Here is a 21,808-nt window from a genome sequence, read left to right as displayed (position 1 = left end):
CCTTCTCATCACATCAGAGAATACATCATATCAACACAACTTAGTGATGATAATCTTGATAACTTGGTTAACGTAATATCTGCTAAGTTTCTCCTTCTAAAAAAATACAAATACTAGCAAATTAATGTACATTCAGATGTGATAAGTTAAAATATTTAAGATGTGAATGCTACTTTTTTTTAACAATTCCCCCATATTAACCATTTTCCTTTGATTTCCCAATCAACTGTGTCACATAAAAGAGCAATTACAGTTTGGAAGAGGGTACACAATTTACAACTGCAGAGGACAAAGCTAGGAACAAGAAAGGTTGATTTTAGTTTACCATAAGGTAGACGTTTTCCTTTGAAATTAGTATACACTGCACCGTTGGTATCATCAAGGTGCTGAACCTGGTAAGCATACTAAGAAGTGATTCTTCCAACATACATTTCCTACAAGTCTACTATGATGCAGGCATTCTCCTGGCACAAAATATGAATATATACAGTTGTCTCTCTTAAGATACTCATGTTGTAGTAAGAAATATAGACCTACAAAAAATAACAAAACCACATGCTATAAATGCTCATAACAGAGAAATGGTTCTAAATTCTTGGGGTGGTGGGTGCAGGGGGAGTAGTACAGATCGTCCCATTGAACAAGAAACGTATTAGCCCCTTTCCTCAAACATACATTCCTATAAGCACACAAAATTTGCATATTACTTTAGGGGATTCATGGATCCCCAAGACCAATCCATGAATTCAGGGCAATATATACAAAGTGCTAGGGAATTAGATTGTACATAGACTTCAGAGAAAAGGTAATATCTGAGCTGGCCTTTGAAGGATAGTTTCCAGGCAATGAAAGGAATTATGGGCATCATGGAAGAAACAATATGAAGGTAGATGCCATATCTGTTTACCTTGACACTGTACTTCTGTCTTACATTGCTCTTAACATATAGCATGAGCTCTTAAATATTTGTTGAAGAAATGAACTAGCGTATTTTGAGAACTGTAATGTGTGAAGCCCCTGGTTGGATCTGTGGCACACTGGAATGAACGGGTTAACAAACCTTTTCCCTTGCTGCTTGAGAATCTGACCTTTGGTTTAACCACCTAGCTCTGTTACCCTGGAAACCAGGTAAGATCTTAGGCATTGACTATATTGCTAGGCAACACTGCTTACAGTAAAAATGATCCTTGGTTGGTAAACTGCATCTGAATCAGGAAGAAATATGAATGAGCTGTAACTGTCTGATAGGAATGCTATGCTTTGGCCTTCCCTGAATGCAGTCTCTTCTTGGGAACCCTACAAACTATGTCAAGAATTGCTATAAGAGAGATCAGCTGCTTAATGCAGGAGGCTTCTTCTAAGCCAGAGCAGCTCCTGTACCTCCCTGATCTGGAGCTTATGCTTTGTACCTGGAACTATGTCGCGTGGGGATACAACAGTCCCCAGAAAGGTATGTGAGCTGTCACTTGTGTAAACATGCAGAGGCCCTGCTGAGAGGAATTCTTGAAGTTGCCCTGCTGGCAAGGAATGTGGCCTGTGGTAGCCTTGTGAGTCCTCGTGTTTAGTTAACTTAAAAAGACCCTTGGTGGGCACTACACACACCTTATTTTATTTAATGCTTGCAACAACTTTGTGAGACAAGAAATATCATTTCCCCGTTCAGAGGAGGAAAGTGAGGTTCAAAAATGTCAAATAATCTGCGTAAGTTCACAGAATCAGAGGTGATCAGTAATGGCAGGTTCTTAGCCCAGGTCTTCCTGACTCTAAAACCAAACTCTTTCCTTAGAATATATTCCCTCTCCTGGTAATGCAGAAGAGCAATAGAGGAGACTTGGGCAGGTAGGATGGTGGAAAACTGTGTGGGGTGTCCAGGCTATGCTAAGGGATAGGGATTTGGAACTTCAGGTGGATGGGAAGCATTACAGAATTTTAAGTAGAGAAGCAGCAGGTCAGATTTGAATTTTACTAAGAAGCAGCAGAAGAGGGCAAATAAATTGCCCATCTAGAGTGGGAGGGAGTTAGGCCTAAACAGGCTCCTGAACTTTCTCCATCATTAAGATCTTTTGTCTTCTGACATACTGCATGTAGTGCCAATAAACAAATCCTCAATATAGTGCGAAATATAACAATGTCAAAATCCCCTACATGATCAGGGAAATAAAATTACATCAATATTTACAGAGATCTGGGAGACAACTCACATTAACATAAAATGATATTATAAACTTAATGTGACCACATATCATGGGAACAAAAGCTATAATATATCCTATAACAATCTGTGTAAGATGCCAGGAACAACAAAGTGCCAAATCTGCAAGTCACTGCAAAGATAAAAGAGTTTTTAAAGCAGATTTTTGTATAAAACCTTTAAGGACAAAAGATTTTAATCACTGCTTTATTGAAAGCATATTTATCCAAAACCGTGAAAAATACACTTTGATATGATCTACTTCTCAAGAGAACTTTCAAAATAAAATAGATACCATTGTTTTCAAGGTTAGTTTTTAGGGAGAAATCTGGTGGAGCTCAAAGAAAGAGTGAAATGATTTCCTAAATTTTCTCTCAGCTTACGATTCTATGATGAGCAGCAACACAACTTCAAAATAAACTAAAATTTGCTATTCTGTTTAATGCACCATGAGCACAAACTTTTAGAAAGTAACTTAAAATATACATAAGATAATGTGTGCCCCCGAACTTTAAAGATAATAGAGGTAAAGAAAAATGAAGAATGTGAAAATAAAGAAACGTATGTAAGAAAATAAAATTGTGCCCCTTAACTTTAAAATTAACCATTAATCAGTGATAATAACAATAGTAAAATCAGCTTTTACAGATTGGATTATAACCAAGCAGACATTAAGAATAATAATAACATCAACTATCTAAAGCTCAAAAATATGGCTGCTGGAATTAGATAAATTCAGGTGACATTCTGACTGGCAAGCCACAAATCCTATAAAAATAGCTTAGTATGTTAATACTATTACGTACATAGTATGATTAGAGCCACAAAAGTATAATTTTATTCTAAAAGTTCCTACAATGTTACCAATAGTGCAGCTGGTGCCTGTACTCTTTTTTTAACCTCTTTGTTCTCTTTCATAAAGAAAAGTGACAGTATTCTTGGGAGTAGTTATTTTCAGATTACAATTGTAGCTCGTCTGCCAAGTCGATCAATCGAGTGGTTGGATATCCTGACATCTCAGGTTTCCAAAGATCCCAACTTACTTGTTTCCCTCTAGGGTCTCAATGCCCGCATGAGCTCTGGTTTCCCTCTAGGGTCTCTATGCCCTTATGAGCTCTGAGCTGACACCGCTTAGCACTACCCTGCCAGTGCAGGGAGAACAAGGCGGACCATCCAGAGACCTCAGGAGAGCCACTCTGTTTCAAATCATCTGAAAATCAAAAGGCTTGAGTTTGAAAATTTGTTTGGCCAACTGATTTCATTCATGTATGAGATGAATTTATTTCTAGAAGACATAAATTTCAAACACAAGGAAAATCTGGCTGTTTCTGAGAGTATTCACAACAAAGTAAATGTTACTACTGTTGCTGGCTATTAGCGCCTGTGAATCTGAACAAAAACGAAATCAAAAATTACATATATTCACACAAATTTTATAGAAAAACTATTAGCTGATAAAATGTAAATTGGAGAATTTTATTATAAAGAAATGAGACATTATTTGTTTTCAAATAACCACAACAAACAGCTAAGAACATGTGACCTTAAATTAAGAAAAAAAGCCACAGCCAGGCGTGGTGGCTCACGCCTCAAATCCCAGCACTTTGGGAAGCCAAGGCGGGTGCATCATCATGTCAGGAGATCAAGACCATCCTGGCCAACATGGTGAAACCCCATCTCTACTAAAAATACAAAAATTAGCTGGGTGTGGTGGTTTGGGCTTGTAGTACCAGCTAATCAGGAGGCTGAGGCAGGAAAATTGTTTGAAGCCAGGAGGTGGAGGTTGCAGTAAGCTGAGATCCCACCAATACACTCCAGCCTGGCAACAGAGTAAGGTTCCCTTTCAGAAAAAAAAAGAAAAAGAAAAAAAGCTGCCCTCATTAGCAGATGTCATGTGCCCTGGTGCTAGTAAGTATTAAAAGCCATTAATGAGTTTTAATGTTTAAACTGCCCTCTACATCTTATAATTTGGTTGACAAGAACCCTTTTTATTAAAAAAAAAAATAAAAAATAAAAAGGAATAAGCATTAGTCTCACACTACCAAATAATCATGAATCACAAAGTACATGAAACCCCAAATATGAAATGAGGTTCACTAATCAGGGAAATTTTGTGCTTCATAGCACATAACAGGTTTATCTAATCCAACATCCTCATTTATACATGAGGAAACTGGAGCCAAGGAAATTAATGTAACATGTTCCCAGATAATAAGACTAGCCAGTAAGCAGATCTTAACTCTGTTCCACTGCTCCTATGGATTTGCTCCCAATACAGATAAATCAACGTATTCCAAGGTACCTTCCTGGGAAATAAGTTTACAATTAGTTGATTTTGATTATGGCACACACATCCTGTTTTGAATACCTTTGGTCTTGTTTCTATTTAACGAGCACAAAGTTGTCCTTACCACTCATGTAAAACAGAATACTGAGGGAGAAATAAGAACACTGGATTTAACATTAACGGTCAACATGAAATCCATGTGCAGATACTTAAAAAAGCATCTTTTTCCATACAATAAGGCGTGCTACCTAAGAATTCAAGGTAAGTAAAGCCTTAAGTCATTTACTAAGGATTTCTCTGCATTATTGAAGAGGCATGCATATGCCAGGCATACGGGTATGATATGAAAAAGCTTTTGGGTAAGCCTTGCTTAAATGAGACACAGGCTAAGTCAAGTCCATTGTTTATTTTCTCAGAGAGAAAAAGAGATAGGGAATTCATTTCCTTGACACATACAGAGGATGTGAATCACAGTCCTGAAACCAAAAGCTTTGAAACGCTAAACTCGATAATTTTCTATTTTTTTAACAGGAACGATTTGGAAAAAGGGGAAAAGGAATAATTAAATAAAAAACAATTTAAAAATAAAACCAACTTAAAAGACCTTGTTGAGCATTAACTATTACATATGTTACATCCTTTAACTCTCTTGACAAATTTAGGAAATAGGCCTTATTAGAAGGCTGTATTAGAAGAACCTGAGGTAGTACAAACACGACGTCCCAGCTACTAAGTCACAAAGCTGGAGTTCAAACCCAGGTCCCATTCTCCTGCTTCTGCCTCCAGGGCCTGCCGATGGTCAGGGGTAGGGAAAGTGATTGCTGCCCTTCTAGTTCTCAGTTCCATGACTGTAAAAGGGGCTGATACAGAAGACACAGTTCTTGAACAGAAAAAATGGGGGCAACAGAAAAAGATTTTTCAAATTATCATCTTCTTCCAATGAAACACAAATAACAGCCAATAATGAATGAACACATCCTTTGCTGTAAGCAGCAACAGGAAATACTGTTACACAGATTTAACATGTTCTGACTATAACTTCTAGGTATCCCTATTGTTGTCCAGGAATGAATGTTTCATAAACTTCATTTGAGAATTCAACCAAAGCCTAAACTAAACTGAGGGAGGGAAAACACCCTTGGTTAAACTACAAAGCAAACTGAGATTCCCCTGAACCTTTTAGGATAAAGGGGGACTGTCACTGAGTACATGCAGTAACTTCAACCCTTATGTAATCCAAGCAAAGGTAAGGTCCCTCCTCTGCAAATTTAAAGTCACCTCATTTCTTACTCAAGATAGTCCTTCTGAGGATCCTCCATTTGTAACCTCTCACTTACACCAGTGTAACTCTGTACCATCTCATCACCTGGGACACTGCCAGAAATGAGGAAGCAAGCGAAAGAAGTTGGGGGAAGGCCAAAACAAACATGTCAATGTTCATTCAATTCAACCAGCAAAAACTGATTGAGACCATACCATTCACCAGGGACAGTGCCTGATGCTGAGGATGGGGATGATGACAATGATGAGAATAGTAATCATAGCAGTAGCTAATTCTGAATGCTTGCCACATGCCAGGCACTGTCATAAACACTTAAACTCACTGTATTCTCCTAGCAACCAAATGAGGTAGGTCCTATTGTTAGCCACATTTTTGCAATAAGAGAACTGAGGCACAGAATGGTTAAGACTTGCCCAGAGTCACACAGCTAGTAAATGGCAGATGTAAACCCAGTTGGTCTGGCTTCTGAGTCTGCACTACTAGGCAAACTCAGAAGGGACCACACTATACGGCACTCTCAAAAGAGTAGGGATAAAGGATACAGGGGACAAGAAGATTATCTCCACTTCGAGAGCCTACAGTTTAATTGTGAAGACAGGCAAATAAACCTTAGAAAAGCACCTCAACCAACCCAGGGTTGAGAGAAGGCTCCTAACAGTGGTTGTTCTGTCAGCTGAATTATGAAGTTCAGGTAGGAACCAACAAAGGGGAGACAGGGTGTGGGGTGCATTCCAGGAAAGGAAGTCACTTTCATACAGCTCCAGGATGAGAAGAATCAAGAAGAGACTACTGGGCTGCACACTGATCACCAGAGCTGTGTAAAGAATGCTAATCAATAATGGGATGTTTTTGGGGGGAGGAGGAATAGGTTGGAGAAAGAGGTATGAAACGTGAGGGTGGAGAGGTAAATAGAGGTAAACTCATAAAGGTCCTAACGTAGCATGTTTCTGGAATTTATATTGAAGAAATGGGGGGTGCAGGAGGGGTTTGACCAGTAGAGCCTGATACATTTGAGAACAATGACTCAGTTGTGCTAAAACAGAGGAGAAGGTGAAACTAGAGGGAGGCTCAGTGGATGAGGAGCTGGCAACAAGTGTAATTAGGTGACAAGACAGTTGCCTCAACTAAGGTAGAGGCACTAGGGTGGAGCAAAGTGGACTTACATAAGACATGCTATGCAAAAGAATCTGGCAACTGACTATTTATGGGGGGAACCCCTTAGAGCAAGCTTGTCTTACCCATGGCTGCTGGGTCACATGGGGCCCAATAGCTTTGAATGTGGCCCAACACAAATACATAAACTTTCTTAAAACATGAGATTCTTCCCATTCTGGTTCACTCTAATGATTATTTCTTTTGCTGTGCAGAAGCTCTGGAGTTTAATTAGATCTGATTTGTCTATTTTGGCTTTTGTTGCCCATGCTTTTGTTGTTTTAGTCATGAAGTCCTTGCCTATGCCTATGTCATGAATGGTTTTGCATAGGTTTTCTTCTAGTGTTTTTATGGCGTTAGGTCTTATGTTTAAGTCTTTAATCCATTTGGAGTTAATTTTAGTATAAGGTGTCAGGAAGGTGTCCAGTTTCTGCTTTCTGCACATGCCTAGCCAGTTTTCCCAACACCACTTATTAAACAGGGAATCCTTTCCCCATTGCTTGTTTTTGTCAGGTTTGTCAAAGATTAGATGGTTATAGATGTGTGGTGTTGCCTCTGAGGCCTCTGTTGTGTTCCAATGGTCTTTATCTCTGTTTTGGTACCAGTACCATGCTGTTTTGATTACTGTAGCCTTGCAGTATAGTTTGAAGTCAGGTAGCATGATACCTCCAGCTTTGTTCTTTTTGCTTATAATTGACTTGGTTATGCGGGCTCTCTTTCGGTTCCATATGAAGTTTAAGGTGTTTTTTTCCAGTTCTGCGAAGAGGGTCATAGGCAGCTTGATGGGGACAGCATTGAATCTATAAATTACTTCTGGCAGTATGGCCATTTTCACAATATTGATTCTGACAAAGGGTTAATATCCCGAATCTACAAAGAACTAAAACAGATTTACAAGAAAAAAAAAAAACATCAAAAAGTGGGCAAAGGATATGAATAGATACTTCATAAAAGAAGACATATATGAGGCCAAGAAACTTAGGAGAAAATGCTCATCATCACTGGTCATTAGAGAAAAGCAAATCTAAACCACATTGAGATACCATCTCATGTCAGTTAGAATGGCGATCATTAAAAAATCTGGAGACAACAGATGCTAGAGAGGATGTGGGGAAACAGGAACACCTTTGCGCTGTTGGTTGGAGTGTAAATTAGTTCAACCATTGTGGCAGACAGTGTGGCAATTCCTCAAGGACCTAGAAACAGAAATTCCATTTGACCCAGCAATCCCATTACTGGGTATACACCCAAAGGATTATAAATCATTCTATTATAAAGACACAGGCACAGGTATGTTCACTGTGGCACTGTTTCTAATAGTAAAGACTTAGAACCAACCCAAACACCCATCAATGATAGACTGGACAAGGAAAATGTGGCACATATACGCCATGGAATACTACACAGCCATAAAAAACAATGAGTTTGTGTCCTTTGTAGGGACATGGATAAATCTGGAAACCATCATTCTCAGCAAACTGACACAAGAACAGAAAATCAAACACCGCATGTTCTCACTCATAGGTGGGTATTGAACAATGAGAACACATGGACACAGGGAGGGGAGCATCACACACTGGAGTCTGTTGTGGGGGACTACGGGAGGGAGAGCAGAGGGTAGGGAGTTGGGGAGGGATGACATGGGGAGATATGCCAGATACAGGTGACGGGGATGGAGGCAGCAAACTACATTGCCATGTATGTACCTATGCAACAATTCTGCATGTTCTGCACAGGTACTCCAGAACCTAAAGTGCAATAAAGTATGTTTTTAAAAAAAAATTATGAGTTTTGGCAATTCTTTTAAAACTCATCAGCTATTTTAGTGTTAGTGTATTTTATGTGTTGCCCAAGATAACTCATCTTCCAGTGTGGTCCAGGGAAGCCAAAAGCTTGGACTCCCCTGCCTCACAGGGAAGAACTGAAGGCAATATCAGGCTTCTACCTTGAGGACACAGGTAGAAGTATAGCACTACTCAGGTAAGGAACACTGGAAGAGAAGTAGGTTTCAGATAAGGAGGATCTGTTCACTTATAAGTCTTAGGAACCTGACTCAGGAAACCCATCTAATAAAGAACTCTAAGTCCTTTCTATTGTTAACAATAATTAGGATTTAATCTGTCTCTCTAGCCTGTGAGTGACTAGTGGCTGAAATTTCAGGGGGGTGGGTTTGTGCCCAAGAAACAAGAAGGTTGATATGAGGAAGAAAGAAAACCAAAAAAAAAATTAAAATAAAAATTAAAACAGCCTTTGGGACCACAAAAAACCCCCTGAAAACAACAACGAAAAAAACCAGCAAAGAAACCTTCCCATCTCAACAGGGTAATCATAGCACATGGCAAGAATAAGTTATAAAATTAACCTAATCATTGAGAAAAGGTTAATTTGTGCTCTGTACGCTCTGTTTTAATAAGCAGGAGTAATAGGAAATGGCTTTTAGAAGGGCACTGATAAAAATAGTTCAAATCAAAAGTGTTGTGCAAAGCTTCTATTATGTGCAAAAAAATCACTGAATGTGGAAAACGTCACTCAGCATTGTGCCAGATGAAACATATGACAGATGCCATGTTTCTTTTCAGGAAGGAGGTGCTTCAGTGATCAGCACAGGTTCTTCGGCCAAGATCAGCTCTCCTCCCTCAACAGCATCCTAACACTCCCCTTTATGTTCCTAAGAGCTAATCACTCTGTGTTTGCTAGCAAGTTTTGTGGCTGATTTCGTTCAAAGTGACATTAAGCTGGCTCTCACTTTAAGGCCATATACTACTCCATTGGCAATTACTTCAGAAATTCCAATGGGTAAAGAGATAACCATTGCCAGACACAGAATTAATAAGTGTTAAATATATTCCTTACCTGTCTTTTATGATGACTTCACCGCAGGATTGGCAATAAAATGTGCAACATTCTTGGGCTTGTAAGCGTTGATTAAACATTGAAATCAGTTCTAAAGGAAGTCAATGAAATAGCAAATTTTAGAAGTTGAAACAAATATATTAACATACTTAAACAGTTCAACAGCCATGATAAATTACCATCCATAAACAGTTTATGATCCACCTAGAAGTACACATTTAATTAATACTATCTGATGACTCAAGCAGAAGCAAATATTGTGAAGTGTTTTCAAAAACAACAGATTTCGCTAAGTGTTCCACAGCTAGGTGCTGCCCTAGATTATGCATGTAACATTTGTAATTTCTCTCATTCTATAAATACCAACATTAAGGATGAGTGAAAAAGAACTATTACCTTCTCATCAAGCTAACTACACAGATCTCCAACATGCTCAGCCTTCCTCTGCTATGTCTTACAGTAGAGTTTCATCAGAGTGAACAGAACTCTTAAATTTGAGTTCATTTTTATTTTATTATTATTATTACTCAGATGGAGGTTCACTCTGTTGCCTAGGCTGGAGTGCAGTGGCGCAATCTCAGCTCACTGCTACCTCTGCCTCTGCCTCCCAAGTAGTGGGGATTACAGGCGCCCACGACCACACCCGGCTAAATCTTTGTATTTTTAGTAGAGGCAAGGTTTCAACATCTTGGCCAGGCTGGTCTTAAACTCCTGACTTGGTGATCCACCAGCCTTGGCCTCCAAAAGTGATGGGATTACAGATGTGAGCCACCATGCCCAGTCAAATTTGAATTTAATTTTATTTAAACAAGGTTTATGTCCATTCTAGCATATTACCAAATGAACAAACAATAGATCTCAAACTAGTGTTTATTGGATATATCCCTGGGAATGAAACGGCTCCAAAAAGAGTCCAGTCTTCCCAGAGCAAAATTCAATTTCTAATGAAAGCTATGGGAAAACATTGAAAGCTGTGGGGAAAATGTGTATTTCTCACACTAGGGGAAAGAGCAACATAAGGCAGCAAGTTTTCTTCATTTCCAATATTTCTTTTATGAAATAAGGAACCTTTCATTTAAAAGAAACAACTAAAATATGTCTATAAAAGTCTAGTTAAAGAAATGAGGTCATATCCATCAGAATCAAGCAATGTGGATTTCGTTTGTGTTCTTTTATAGGTATTTTAAGATTTCAAAAAACTGATGCTAAAAGGTTTACACCTTGGAAATTAAAAATCTTAACAGTTTTTAAGGGGTAGCCAGAAATCCCTATAGCACTAAGGTGAAATAAACAGTATTCTTCTTTAACTTTGAGCAGATTAAAAGGACAACTAGGAATCCAAAACAGTCTTTCCAGACCCACAAATTTTCAGTAAAACACTACCCTCTGCTGGCCACCCAGTATGATGCACTGGGTCGGGTTTAAAATTCAGTTTTTGATATAGAGGAATCCTGGTCTCGAGAGAGTTGCTGCTGAGGATCAATCTACGGCTTTGCTCAAATACATCCTACTGTAGCTAGTTCCGCATGGAGGGTCACAGTTTGAATTCAAAATAGCAGTATACCAGTATGATGTTTACTATACTTGTCCTTAAAGGGAGTTCTCAGCATTGAAAAGTCGACTTTTTAAAAACCCTGAAACATAAACTGAATGCTAAAACTTTCAAAAGTCACTTCTTACAAAACAGTTTGATTCAAGTTCACACCAGTACACATCTATTCACATTTATTCATTCAGCAAATATTTATGCACCACCTATTATTGGAAGGCACTCAGGCAATTAAGTGCTGAGGAATCTGTTTTGCATACTCTTTCATGCATTATGGAACAGGCCTTTGATAGTTTTCCTTTTCAGATACTTGAGCAAAATATATTAAAAGTGTAAAGAAATAGGAGACCAAGGAACACAAACAATGGCAAATCAGCACATAGCAATTTATTTTGTCCTATAGTTTAAACAATGTTTGCAGATTTAAATTTTTAAAAATAATTCCAGTTTTGATTATTTGTATATTCAGTTATAGAATACAGAATATGGATGGGCAAAAACCCAATACTATGTCCCCAGTGGTCTCTATTCCCCCATCTCAAAACCACAGTCCCAGAAAACACTCTGCTGTGGCTTTCATGCTTGCCTTTCCCAAATTTCCAGATCCAAAACAAAATTACTGCTGTGGGGCCGGGCGTGGTGGCTCATGCCTGTAATCCCAGCACTTTGGGAGGCCAAGGCGGGTGGATCACGAGGTCGAGAGATCGAGACCATGCCCTGTCTCTACTAAAAATACAAAAAAGTAGCTGGGCATGGTGGCGCGTGCCTGTAATCCCAGCTACTCAGGAGGCTGAGGCAGGAGAATTGCCTGAACCCAGGAGGTGGAGGTTGCGGTGAGCCAAGATCGCGCCATTGTACTCCAGCCTGGGTAACAAGAGCGCAACTCCGTCTCAAAAAAAAAAAAAAAAAAAAAAAATTCCTGCTGTGGTTACTCATGTAAAAGAGGTAACTGTTTTGAAGGAGAAGGTGATGGCAACACAACATCCAGATTTCCATGGTCTCTTCCCTGAAATAACACTTTTTCTGCCCATTATTAGGAGTCTACTTCCCATCTTGGTGACCCTAACCTTCTTGTTATCGTTATTCCAATAGTCATTCCCAGTATTTATCCTATAACATTTAAGTGCCATGACATCTGTTTTCCCTATCCCTTGTTCCTAAAGCCAACCCTACCCAACTCAAACTAGTTATTCACTAATACAGGACTTGAGCAAAAATTGCTCTCCAGCAAAAAAGAAATGAAACTCTTTCTGTCTTCTCTTTCCTCACAAAAGCCAAGAAGAGAGACTCAAGAGAATGCTCAGCATCTCCCAAATGGCTCTTCCAAACACTCCTGCTGACCCCACCTCCAGGATCCACACAGTTCAGATGAAAGGTTTATTACAGATGAGGCAGCAGTAAAGTGTCAGCATGTAGCTGAAAGAATTATAATCTTTCTCTGATAATAAACATCGCATAAGTCTTTTACAGCCTGTTTCCCCTTTTGACATAATTTTAATCCCCCAAAGCATATATTACATATATTGTAATAGATGCAATGAATCAATAATTTTATTCAATAAATAACCTCTAGGTCTTAGGAAAAGGAAAATTTCTACTGCCTTACTGAATCAATAAACCAGTTAAAACATGTTGTAAATATAATAGGCATAGTAAAAATCAAAATTAAATTATGTATCAAACTCAACTGTAGGACCTTTTGTGTACTGTTTTCCTTATCTGGAACTGTCCCCACATGGATAGGATCATTTTCCTTATTCAGGACTCTGGTCAAACATCAACCCCTCAGAGTGGCCTACCTGATCATCCATCGGCCAACACTAGTCACTCCCTATTCCATTATTCTGTTTTATATTATCATAACACTTTTCTTAATATTTAAATTGTTTGTTCATTATCTGCTCCCACCAATTACAAAGTAAGCTCCATGAGAGCAAACATCTCCCCTACCTTGTTCACTTCTGTATCCCCAGCATCTAGGTTGATGACTAGCACATAGCACAAACTAAAATATTTGTTGAATGAATAAATTTCCATGTAATGTTTTCAAACCCATCAGGTCTTACACAATTGCTATCTGATTTAATCTTCCCATCCCTGTGCCAGAAAATTTTACAATTAAAGAAACCAGCAGGTAAATGGGAAATCTCTACACCTTCTGCTCAATTTTGCTGTGGGAGGAAAACAAAGAAGGGAGGGAAGGAGGGAAGAAACCTCAGAGAGGTTAGGTAACATGTTCAACTGCATACAGTCAATAACTGGTAAGGCTGACAGAGACCCTAGATCTTCTCAACCCCAGCTTTTACCATGCTGCTGATGAGTCCTTTTATCACCTGGGAAAAGTTCACCTTACCGAAGGCAAAATCACCTTTGGTTTATAACAGAAAGGTAAATACAGAAATAGAAGTGCTAACATTACTCACTTGTGCCTAATTCTGCCTGTGCCTGCAGCCGCAGGTGCAGTCCATCTCCAGCAACAAACTGCAGCCCACGGCAAGAGGAAGGTACAAGCCTGACCTCTGCTGGAAGTTGGATTTCCGTGCAGTTTTCAGGGGTTTTCACCTGGAGTGAAGATGGCATTATGGAAATATCCAGGGGCATACCTCCTTCTTTCGGTTCTCTGGTAATTAAAAACAAAACCCAAACCAATTATTTCTCATAATGAAATCCACATGAAGAAAGAAACAAAAATGGCTAAGGATCTCTTTGTTTCTCTTCAGTATGGGCTCTAAAAGTAACTGCCCCAGAATATCAGGAGCAAGCAAATCATAAAGGAAAGCAAACTACACTAGATTTAGATCTGGTCAGTGCCCTTCATTGTCACCATAATATGCAAGTCCTGGGACAGATTTTTGGTTCTTTCTTCTGAGAACAGCACTAAAGTCATGTTTTATCTTACAGTAAATTAGAGCAAAGTACTGTTATCTCATATAAAAGATTTTAATAAAGAGACCAAGATTCAGTGAAACAAAGATACAAGAGAAAAATCTGTCAATTTTAAGAATAAAAAGAAAGAAAACAATATAGTGACATATGAATATCAGGTGTGAAAGGACTTACTAATACAATTCACAGTAAACATAAATTACTCAGTATAGGTAAAAAAGAGTAAAACACAGTCCCTGTCAAAAGCCCCCAGGTGTCAAAAGTATAGTGGCGATAAAGGCATGCATGGAAATGACCCTCCTCTGAAGCTGCAATCGGCTTAGCATTGCAACAGAGGTGCAAAGTACCATGGCTCCCTCTTAAGTGCAGATAGCAGGCTATCCACACAGTGTCAACTAAGTGCAGACAGCAGGCCATCCACATGGTGTCAACTAAGTGCAGACAGCAGGCCATCAACACAGTGTCAACTAAGTGCAGACAGCAGACCATCAACACAGAGTCAACTAAGTGCAGACAATAGACCATTTGCTTGAGTGTCATTTAAGTACAGAAGGCAGACCATGTATTCAAGTGTGAACCTTGGTTAGGCCTTAGAAATCCACCTTAGAATATCTTACATCTACTTTTTGGCTAGCTCCTTTTCAAAGCATATGGATCTGCACTTAACTGGCAACTAAGAATATTAAGCACCTGAGTTTTTCTGCAGGGACGACAGCCTCAAACCCAAGTCAAAAGTCCAATTTCAAGAAATGGTGTTTAAGAAATATTGATACTCTAAAACAAGGGTCAGCAACTTCTTTTTCTATGAAAGACCAGGTAGTAAATATTTTAGGATTTATGAGCCATATATGGTCTCATCAATAGTGATGTATGAATACACATTCTACTTTTTAGTTTTTAAAACATCCTTAAAAAATGTAAAGTCAGCAGGTAGAGATGGCTTACGCCTCTAATCCTAGCACTTTGGGAGGTTGAGGTGGGAGGATGGTTTGGACCAAGAAATTCAAGACCAGTGGACTTCCACCATGACAGCCAAATAGGAACAGCTCTGAAGCACAGTTCCCAGCAAGAGCGAAGCAGAAAGTGAGTGATCTCTGCATTTCCAACTGAGGTAACAGGTTCATCTCAATGGGACTGGATGTACAGTGGGTGTAGCCCAAGGAGGGTAAACTGAGGCAGGGTGGGGTGCTGCCTCACCTGGGAAGTACAACAGGCCAGAGGGCCCTCCCTCCTATACAATGGAGGCCACTGGGGATGTCCAGCCACTCCAGAGCTTCAGTTCTGATGCTGCGCTTCTCCTGAAGTCTTTGCAGCCCACAGACCAGGAGATCCCCGCATGCTGACAGGTTTCCAGGGCAAATCTGGGCAGCCGATTAAAGTCTGAGCAGCCAATTCAGCTGGCACCACGAGCCCGCCAGTGCCCCCCACCACACACACACAAATCCAAGCAGCCGTTTTGACTGGCACCTGGAGTGCCTGTGAGACAGTTGCCCATACACCTGAGAGAAAGGAGGCTGAAGGCGGGGAGCCAGGTGACCCGGCTTGGGGGTATCCCATCCCCACAGAGACCAGCAAACTGAATCTCACTGGCTAAGGATTTTCGCAGCCAGCACAACAGTTTGAGCACGACCCTGGACAGTCAAGTTCCTTGGAGGTAGGCCATTACTGTGGCAGCTCTAACCTTACCTGCATAAACAACAGGACAAAGAAGTTTACACAGCAGGTGGGGGTAGCCCGTGGCAGATCAAAAATGTCTCTGCAGGCAGACTGTGACTAGACTCCCTCTTTGCTGGGAAGAGCATCTCTGAGAAAAGCAGCAGCCTGTCAGAAACTTATAAATAAAGCCACACCTTCCTGGGACAGAGCACCTGGGAAAAGGAGTAGCTGTGAGTTCTGCTGCAGCAGACTTACATGTCCCTGCCCAGCAGCTTTGAAGGGAGCAACTCAGCCCCAATCACAGCACTTCAGCTCTGACAAGGGACAGACTGCCTCCTCAAGCAGCTCCCTGACCCCTGTAAGAAAGAATCACCTAATACAGGAGAGCTATGGCTGACATCTGGTGGGTAACCATCTGGGATGAACCTACCAGAGGAAGGAACAGGCCGCAGTCCTTGCTGTTCTGCAACCCCCACAGGTGATTCCCAGGCAAGCAGGGTCTGGAGTGGACCTCCAGCAGTCCTGCAGCAGATGGGCCTGACTGTTAGAAGGAAAACTAAAAAACAGAAAGAATTAGCCTTGACATCAACAAAAAAGGATGCCCACTCAGAGACCCCATCTAAAAGTCACCAACCTCAAAGACCAAAGGTAGATAAATCCCTGAAGATGAGAAGACAACAGCGCAAAACAGGATGAAAACACCAAAAACCAGAATGCTTCTCCCCCTCCAAGGGATCAAAACTCCTCACCAGCAAGGGAACAAAACTGGATGGAGAATGAGTTTGTAAAAGTGACAAAAGCAGGCTTCAGAAGGTGGGTAATAACAAAATTCTTCACTGTCACTATTAGATCAACAAGACAGAAAATTAACAAGGATATCCAGGACTTGAACTCAGATCTGGACCAAGCTGACCTAATAGACATCTACAGAATTCACCATCCCAATCCACAGAAAATACATTCTTCACAGCACCACATCACACTTACTCTAAAATTGACCACATAATTAGAAGGAAATCACTCCTCAGCAAATGCAAAAGAACAGAAATCGTTAACAACCAAGTCTCTAAGACCACAGTGCAATCAAATTAGAACTCAGAACTAAGAAACTCACGTGAAACTGCACAACTACATGGAAAGTGAATCTGCCCCTGAATGACTACTGGATAAATAATGAAATGAAGGCAGAAATAAAGATGTTTTTTGAAACCAATGAGAATGAAGACACAATGTACCAGAATCCCTGGGACACATTTAAAGCAGTGTCTAGAGGGAAATTTATAGCACTAAATGCCCACATGAGAAGCAAGGAAAGTACTAAAATCAACACCCTATTGTCAAAATCAAAAGAACTAGAGAAGCAAGATCAAACAAATTCAAAAGCTAGCAGAAGACAAGAAGTAACTAAAATCAGAGCAGAACTGAAAGAGACAGAGACACAAAAACTCTTCAAAAAACTCAATAAATCAAGGAGCTGGTTTTTTGAAAAGATTAACAAAACAGACCACTAGCCAGATAATAAAAAAGAAAAGAGAGAAGAATCAAATAGATGCAATAAAAAATGATAAAGGTGATATCACCACCAATTCCACAGAAATACAAACTACCATCAGAGATTACTACGAACAACTCTATGCATATAAACCAGCAAATCTAGAAAAAAATGGATAAATTCCTGAACACTTACAACCTCACAAGACTAAACCAGGAAGAAGTTGAATCCATGAATAGGCTAATAACAAGGTCTGAAGTTGAGGCAGCAATATTATAATAGCTTACCAACCAAAAAAAGTCCAGGTCCAGATGGGTTCATAGCTGAATTCTACCAGACATCCAAAGAGGAGCTGGTACCATTCCTTCTGTAACTATTTCAAACAATACAACAAGAGGGAATACTCCCTAACTCATTTTATGAGCCCAACATCATTCTGATACCAAAACCTGGCAGAGAAACAACTAAAAAAGAAAATTTCAGGCCAATATCCATAATGAACATAGATGCAAAAATCTTCAATAAAATACTGGCAAACTGAATCCAACAGCATATCATAAAGATTATACATGACAATCAAGTAGGCTTCATCCCAGGGATGAAAATCTGGTTCAACATACACAAATCTATAAACGTAATCTATCACGTAAACAGAACCAAAGACAAAAACCACATGATTATCTGAGTAGATACAGAGAAGGCCTTCGACAAAATTCAACAGCCCTTTATGCTAAAAACTTTGAATAAACTAGGTATCGATGGAACATATCTCAAAATAATAAAAGCTATCTACGAAAAACCCACAGACAATATCTTACTGAATCGGAAAAACTGGCAGCATTCTCTTTGAAAACTGGCACTAAACAAGGGTGCCTTCTCTCACCATTCCTATTCAACATAGTATTGGAAGTCCTAGCCAGAGGAATCAGACAAGAAAAGGAAATAAAGCGTACTGAATTAGGAAAAGAGGAAGTCAAATTGTCTCTATTTGTAGATGACATGATTGTATATTTAGAAACCCCCATTGTCTCAGCCCAAAATTTCCTTAAGCTAATAAGCAACTTCAGCAAAGTCTCAGGATACAAAATCAATGTGCAAAAATCACAAGCATTCCTATACACCAGTAACAGAGAGAGAGTCAAATCATGAGTGAACTCCCATTCACAACTGCAACAAAGAGAATAAAACACCTAGGAATACAACTAACAAAGGACGTGAAGGACCTCTTCAATGACAACTACAAACCACTTCTCAAGGAAATAAGAGAGAACACAAACACATGGAAAAACATTCCATACTTATGGTTAGGAAGAATCAATATTGTAAAAATGGCCATACTGCCCAAAGCAATTTATAGATTTAATGCTTTCCCCATCAAGCTACAATTGACCGTCTTCACAGAACTGGAAACACCACCTTAAACTTCATATAGAACCAAAAAAGAACCTGCATAGCCAAGACAATCCTAGGCAAAGAGAACAAAGCTGGAGGCATCAAGCTACCTGACTTCAAACTATGCTGTGAGTGTACAGTAATCAAAACAGAATGGTATTGCTACCAAACTAGAGATACAGACCAGTGTAACAGAACAGAGGCCTCGGTAGTAACGCAACACACCTACAAGCATCTGATCTTTGACAAATCTGACAAAAACAAGTAATGGGTAAAGGATTCCCTGTTTAATAAATGGTGCTGGGAAAACTGGCTAACCATGTGCAGAAAGCAGAAACTGGACACATTCCTTACACCTTATACAAAACTTAACTCCAGATGGATTAAAGATTTAAACATAAGACCTAACATCATAAATACCCTAAAAGAAAATACAGGCAATACCATTCGGGACATAGGCATAGGCAAGGACTTCATGACTAAAACACCAAAAGCATTGGCAACAAAAACCAAAATAGGCAAATGTGATCTAAATAAACTTAAGAGCTTCTGCACACCAAAAGAAACAATCAATAGAGTAAACCAGCAACCAACAGAATGGGAAAAAAATTTTGCAAGCTAGCCATCTGACAAAGGGCTAATATCCAGAAGTTACAAAGAACCTAAACAAACTTACAAGAAAAAAACAAACTACCCCATCAAAAAGCAGGGAAGGATATGAACAGGCTCTTTTCAAAAGAAGACATTTACGTGGCCAACAAATATATGAAAAAAAATACTCATCATCACTGATCATTAGAGAAATGCAAATCAAAACCACATTAAGATACCATCTCATACCAGTTAGAATGGCAATCATTAAAAAATCTGGAGACAACATATGCTATAGAGGATGTGGAGAAATAGGAACACTTTTACACTGTTGGTGGGAGTGCAGTTTAGTGCAACCATTGTGGCACACAGTGTGGCAATTCCTCAAGGACCTAGAAATAGAAATTCCATTTGACCCAGCAATCTCATTACTAAGTATTTAACCAAAGGATTATAAATCATTCTATTATAAAGACACATGCACACATATGTTCACTGTGGCACTGTTTAGAATAGTAAAGACTTGGAACCAACCCAAACGCCCATCAAAGATAGACTGGATAAAGAAAATGTGGCACATATATACCATGGAATACTATGCAGCCATAAATAAGAATGAGTTCATGTCCTTTGCAGGAACATGGATGAATCTGGAAACCGTCACTCTCAGCAAACTGACGCAAGAACAGAAAATCAAACACCACATGTTCTCACTCATAAGTGGGTGTTGAAACAATGAGAACACATGGACACCGGGATGGGAACATCACACACTGGGGTCTATTGGGGAGTGGGGGCTAAGGGATCGATAGCAGGGGTGGAGAGGTTGGGGAGAGATAAAATTAGGAGAAATACTTAATGTAGGTGATGGGGCATGGAGGCAGCAAACCACCATGGCATGTGTATACCCATGTAACAATCCTGCAAGATCTGTACATATACCCCATAACTTAAAGTATAATAATAATAATAATAATAATAATAATAATAAAAGAAGTTCAAGATCAGTCTGGGCAACATAGCAAGACTCTTGTCTCTACAAAAAAATTTTAAAATTAACTGGATATAGTGGCACACACCTGTAGTCCTAGCCACTCAAGGGGCTGAGATGGGGAGGATCACTCGAGCCCAGGAGGCTGCAGTGAGCCATGATCATGCCACTGCACACCAGCCTGGGCGACAGATCAAGAACCTGTCTTAAAAAAAAAGGGGGGGGATAAAGAATAAAGAAAAATCCAATTATTAGTTCACAGGCTGTACCAAAACAGGCTGCAGGTAGAATCTGGCCAATGGCCCATAGTTCTCTGACCACTGCTCTAAAGATAACACAAAGTCTGTTTGCTACGTCAATGGCTTTCAAAGTAGACTGTGTAGAACTGACACTTCCAAGTGTTGCAAGGCATACCACTGGGTTCCTAAGTCCCCACTACCACCCCATCTCTGGTTTACCACATTTCTTCCCAGTCCCAAAAACTTTAGTCATTTTATAGGGCCAAGCAAGGGAGGCACCAATACAAGGGTGGTGACACAGTGGCCCAGCATGGATATGAGAAACCAAGCAGGCTGTGGAGAGCTTCCACCAGGAGGACCACTTAGCAGAGGTGTCAGATCACAAAACAGGTGAGGCGGAAATCTTAACAGGAAGTGAGGGCAGCACGTCTTAGCTCAGCTGCTATAACAAAATACCATAGAAGATGGTTTAAACAACAGACATGGCAGAGAAAGAAGTTTGATGTCTCTTCCTCTTCATACAAGGACACTAATATTGGGGAGCCCCACTCTCAAGACCTCATCTAAATCTAACTACTTCCCAAAGCCCCATCTCCTAACATCATTACTTTGGGGGTTAGGATTTCAACATATATATTTTGAGGGGACACAAACATTCAGTCCACAACAGGGTCCTAGCAGGCGAGGAGAGTGTCAACAATGAGCAGCAGGAGGTGGCAAAGGATGCCAGCAGACAATCACATAGAGGGAGACTGACCAAATAATAAATGGTAGCAGGACAATGAGGGCCATGATTCTCACTGTGGAAGAATGGAGTTACAAAAAGAGAAAGGGAGATAACTAGAATGGACCCTATGGTGGTGGGCCAGAATTGGAAATAGATATCTGTGTGAAGTGATGGTTTTCAATGTTTATAAATACAGTAATACAGATAGATGTAAATGTATGTATGTACATATGTATGTAGGTACATCCATATATAAACATCATATATATGTCATACACAGTTCTGGGAGAAGTGACATCCAATAGTGATGAGTATACTTAGTGCCCAGATGTTGGTTTGTAAAGGTCACTTTCCACTTTAAAAAAAAAACAGAACAAACAAATAAAAACAAAGTTCCTCCAGGGCTGTAACAGGGAAAGAATGAAATAAGCCTGGAATATGTTGTTGAAACATGAAGAAATCAAAGAATGGGGCCAGGCGCGGTGGCTCAAGCTTGTAATCCCAGCACTTTGGGAGGCCA

The 21,808-nt window shown here is 39.8% G+C and overlaps 1 protein-coding gene across 3 annotated transcripts in view; it reads right to left on the bottom strand.

Moving 5' to 3' along the window:
- The window catches only part of UBE3D (ubiquitin protein ligase E3D), a 196,214-nt gene that overhangs the window by 169,291 nt on the left and 5,115 nt on the right, over positions 1-21,808 (bottom strand). For all 3 annotated transcript variants that reach the window (XR_012517254.1, XM_003922977.4, XM_074397770.1), the window contains exons 2-3: positions 13,738-13,934; positions 9,766-9,856 (exon numbers count right to left, since the gene is read on the bottom strand). Coding sequence is in view for 2 of the 3 variants with exons in the window: in XM_003922977.4 (XP_003923026.1) it covers positions 9,766-9,856; positions 13,738-13,934 (288 nt within the window). In the remaining variant the exon portion in view is untranslated. The remainder of the gene's footprint in view (positions 1-9,765; positions 9,857-13,737; positions 13,935-21,808) is intronic.

Source organism: Saimiri boliviensis, chromosome 4 (genome assembly GCF_048565385.1).
Source record: "Saimiri boliviensis isolate mSaiBol1 chromosome 4, mSaiBol1.pri, whole genome shotgun sequence".
NCBI lineage: Eukaryota > Metazoa > Chordata > Mammalia > Primates > Cebidae > Saimiri > Saimiri boliviensis.
This window is presented reverse-complemented; position numbering and strand designations above follow the sequence as displayed.